This window comes from Egretta garzetta, unplaced genomic scaffold, assembly GCF_000687185.1.
Source record: "Egretta garzetta isolate BGI_Z169 unplaced genomic scaffold, ASM68718v1 scaffold108, whole genome shotgun sequence".
Taxonomy (NCBI): Eukaryota; Metazoa; Chordata; class Aves; order Pelecaniformes; family Ardeidae; genus Egretta; species Egretta garzetta.
Genome location: NW_009260614.1, coordinates 7,899,887 through 7,903,760, shown reverse-complemented (window position 1 = coordinate 7,903,760; position 3,874 = coordinate 7,899,887). Strand labels below are relative to the sequence as shown.

At 61.6% G+C, this 3,874-nt stretch overlaps 1 protein-coding gene across 1 annotated transcript in view; it reads left to right on the top strand.

The window, feature by feature from the left end:
- SMG6 (SMG6 nonsense mediated mRNA decay factor) overlaps positions 1-3,874 on the top strand; it is a 126,100-nt gene that overhangs the window by 114,541 nt on the left and 7,685 nt on the right. The window contains 1 exon segment of the mRNA XM_009645160.2: positions 3,669-3,822. Within this exon segment, the coding sequence (XP_009643455.2) occupies positions 3,669-3,822 (154 nt within the window).

Here is a 3,874-nt window from a genome sequence, read left to right as displayed (position 1 = left end):
GGCCCCGGTTTGCTACCAGGCACGGGGCACGTTTACTCCTGAGGAAGACGCTGGAGACGAACCTTTGGAGGAGGAAGCCCTCGAGCAGAGACTAGAGAGGCATTGTTCTCAGCCCTGGAAAATCCGCCTCCGATCCCCGTGGAGCACACAGGGCTGGAAAGGGCAGCGGCACCGGGTCTCCCCGCAGTTGGAGAGTGGGTCGCGGTAGGAGAGGTGGTAGCAGGATGGTGACTGTCCATCTGGCCTGGCAGAGCAGACCTGTCCCAAAGGCAGCAGCGGGGCACTCGTCTCTGCCAGGCTTCGGCTCCAGGCCTCTCCGCTAGCCTGGGCAGAGGAGCTCTGGAGTTCATGTGCGGAGCCCCGGGGGGCCCATGGGGAGCCCCCTCCTATTCCACGCTTATGGTGGAGACCCTCAGGTCTCCCCCCTGGCACTCTGCAGAAAATAGCGCCTGGTGGCTGGGTTCTCAGGGGACCAGTCCCCTGTCCACACTGGAAGCCCTTGCCAGGGCAGCGGCTTCTGGGGAATCCCCCAGGTGATCCCAGCTGATGGATGAGCTGGGAATTTGGGACTGTGTGTGCAGGAGTGTCTGATCTCAGTGCTGCCACCAGCTGGGGCAGCCAGGGGAGCCACCTCCGGCTCCAGCCCAGCTCCTGGGAGAAGCCCCCATGGCCAGAGCAGGAGGCCGGGCAGGGGGCTGCAGGTGGGAGCAGCTCTGGCTGCTGCAGCCTGTGGGTGCAGGGGGCAGGAGAGGGGGGAGCTGCCTGGCCCCGGGGGGAGCAGAGACCTCCCCCGGCCTCAGAGGTCCCCTGCCATGTCTGGCACTGCAGGGTCGCTGCCATGGAGCCACGCAGCATGCTTAACCCCAATAAGACAAGGCTGAAATCCAGCCGTCCTAAGGCACTTAGGCCAGGGCGAGGGTGTACCTCTGCTGTTTTAACCATGCTGCTCTCCCCATGGTCTTCTTCAAACCCCACCTCCCGGCAGGGCACGGTCTCCTTGTCCTCACATTGGGGAAACTGAGGCATGGTGGGACCGGTAGCTTGTTTCTGGCAGTGGTGGCAGCACAGAAGCCGGGCCTCAGGCATGGGCATCCCAATCCGCATCCCCACACTCTCCTTCCTCCCCACGGGACCATGCCCCACGCACCAGCAGAAGGGTTAACGCGGCGCTCGCCTCCCTGGTTCCCCGCACATGGGCTCCCTTTCATCTCTGGCGCTGGGCCAGCCAGCGTCCCCATGAATCACAGGCCACTCCTCTCCCCCCCGAAACCCCTTGGCCGGAGGCTTCTGCAGCCTTTTACTCACACAAACAAAAATAAATCTCGCTGCCGGCCTCTGAACTCTGCAAAGGCGAGTTTCCCTCTGGCTCCCCGAGCAGCCCGGAGCTGTGCGCGGGGACTTGGCACACTCCCCGCCGACCTCGCTCTTTCACTCCCGGCGCATCCTGTGTCCTTCTCTCACCGGGCGGCCCGGCGAGCGGAATGGGACGTGACGGCCGGCACAGGCGTCGCTTGCAGCTGCCAGGAATTGGCCGGGTACGGCTTGCGAAAGCCACCGGGGCAAATGCCACACACAAGGGTACTGCCACCCGCCCCCCCTTGCCGTCACCCCCACGCCCCTCGGCCAGAGGGGTAGGTGAGCTTCCCGCTTCTGCCGTGCTCCTGAGGTCACCTGCATGGACTGGGACAAGCCCTGGGGTCAGGGAGCCATATTGGGGCTCAGGCGGGGGTCCCTTCCTGCCACCAGCCCTTGCTCGCATAGGACTGTCATCGCCCATCGGAGGCCATGTGGTTTTGCCCCCCCCACTTCCTGCAAGTTCGGGGCCATCGACCTCTTTGGCCACCGCACAAGGGACATGCCGCTTCGCTCTGGGTCTCTGCGTTGGCCGACGGGGCCCTTCTCCATCTCCCCATGGCAGGTGGAGCTTGGTGGAGCTCAGCAGGGCCTGGTGCCTCCCAGAGACGAGCATCTCCTCCTGCCCCCCCAAACCCTGGGGGGAACCCCCACCTGCCACCCTCCTCACAGCGAGGAGGCTGCGGCGGCGCCGTGCCGGGCTTGCCAACACAGGGTTCCCATGCCGCCGGTGAGTGCCAACACCTCCCTGGGTGAAGGCAGAGCACAGGCAGGGGTGGCACCCGGCATGTGGCTGGGCACGGCAGCACCTCTACAGGGATGCTGGTGCTATGGTGGGTGCCCCTGTGTGATGGGGGGGGTGTGTGTGAATGTCCTCATGCTGTCACGCCACCTCAGTGCTGCCGTGCAGCAGACGGGACCTGGCACACTCCCTGCTCTGCCCATTCCCCTCAGGGTCCATGGGAGCTGTGTCCCCAGGACCTGCGCTGCCAGGAGGCGGGTGGGAGGCACGTGGTGAGGTTATGGTTGCTGCCTTGTCTGGAGACACTTGTGGGAGGTGGCAGCATCAAGTCGCCTTGATTTAAAGCCAGATGACAACACTTGGAAATGGATTAAAAACCACTTCTTTCCATGGCCACTGCTGGCCCGTGCAGCTCGTCGTTCCAGGGTGCCTCCGAGGCTTTGGCGTGACTGCGGGAGGGTTTGGATCCTCACCCCAGACAGGGGGAGCTCCCTGTAACATTGGGCAGAACAGGGTCGGCGGTCGTCTCCTGTCCCCAGGGCATGTCTTGTGGGTGCGAGCATGCTGTCGCAAGGTTTTGCATGGTGGTTGTGTTCCACAGCAGTGCTGCTGTGCTCCGTGGGTGACCGGTTCCTATTAGAGGCAACAAACATCAGCGAGTCCAGGGAAGCTATTTTTAAGCAAGAGGAAGCACTAGAATAGCATCCTGAGTTTTTTAAGCCTGTGACTTACTAAAGAGCCCAAGTCCTTCGATAGCGTCGAAAGTAGTATGTGAGCTCTTGGGTCCCTTTTTGGCAACTGGCACTGTCCAGAGGTGCAGGTGTTGCTAGTAAGACCCAGCAGACCCTTCCCATGTGTGTGCGAGCACCTCTGGTCTCCCGCGGCTGAGAAGGGCTCAGCCAAGGACAGTGCTGCGGGTTTCCAGGGCTGGAACCCACCTGGTTTCCCAGCTGGATGGAGTCAGAAAAGGCAAGGCACATGTGGGAGCTGGTGGGACAGCGAGTGAGATACTCGGCCAAGCATCCCTGCCCCACAGACCTCCCCTCCTGCTGCCTGCTTGGGGTCCCTGTGTTAAGATGCTGTTGGCAGGACTCGTGTATCCCAAACTGGTTCATTTTGGCTGTTGTCACCCTGAGCTGCTTCCATCTGGAATCCCAGAACCCAATTTCTCCAGCCCCCTTTTCTCCCTGCTGTTCTGTATCGGGGTCGGTCTCTTGGCACCAGTGCAGATGGTCCTGGCAACTGCCAGTCCCGTAAATGGGACAATTCCCAAAACACCTCCATTTTCAAGGCTGGTCCCAGTTGTTCTCCCCAGAGCCTGAACAGGGCTGTTCTCCTAGGAGAGTGCTCTCTTGGACACTTTCACCATCCCACTCACCAGCGTGCTATGGACCTGCAAGAGTTGGTGTTTGAGGTGTGCGGGTGGGATGGACGCAGCCTTCTGCTGGTCCCCTTCACACAATGCCCTTGCTGCGGGAGGCATGCATGCCAGCCAGGCTTATCTTCTGCTTTCAGGATCCACAGGTCATAGGGCTGACATCCAACTTATTCATCACATGTCCTTCTCCTCCAGGCCGTGCTGAAGGACCAGAGTCAAATGAGGCAGATGGAGCTGGAGATCAGACCTGTCTTCCTGGTCCCAGACACCAATGGCTTCATCGACCATCTCAGCAGCTTGATAACACTGCTGGACTGCAGGAAATTCATCCTGGTGGTGCCCCTGATCGGTGAGTAGGGCCGGCATGAGGTGGGGGTTCCCCCTCTCCCCCAGCACAGGCT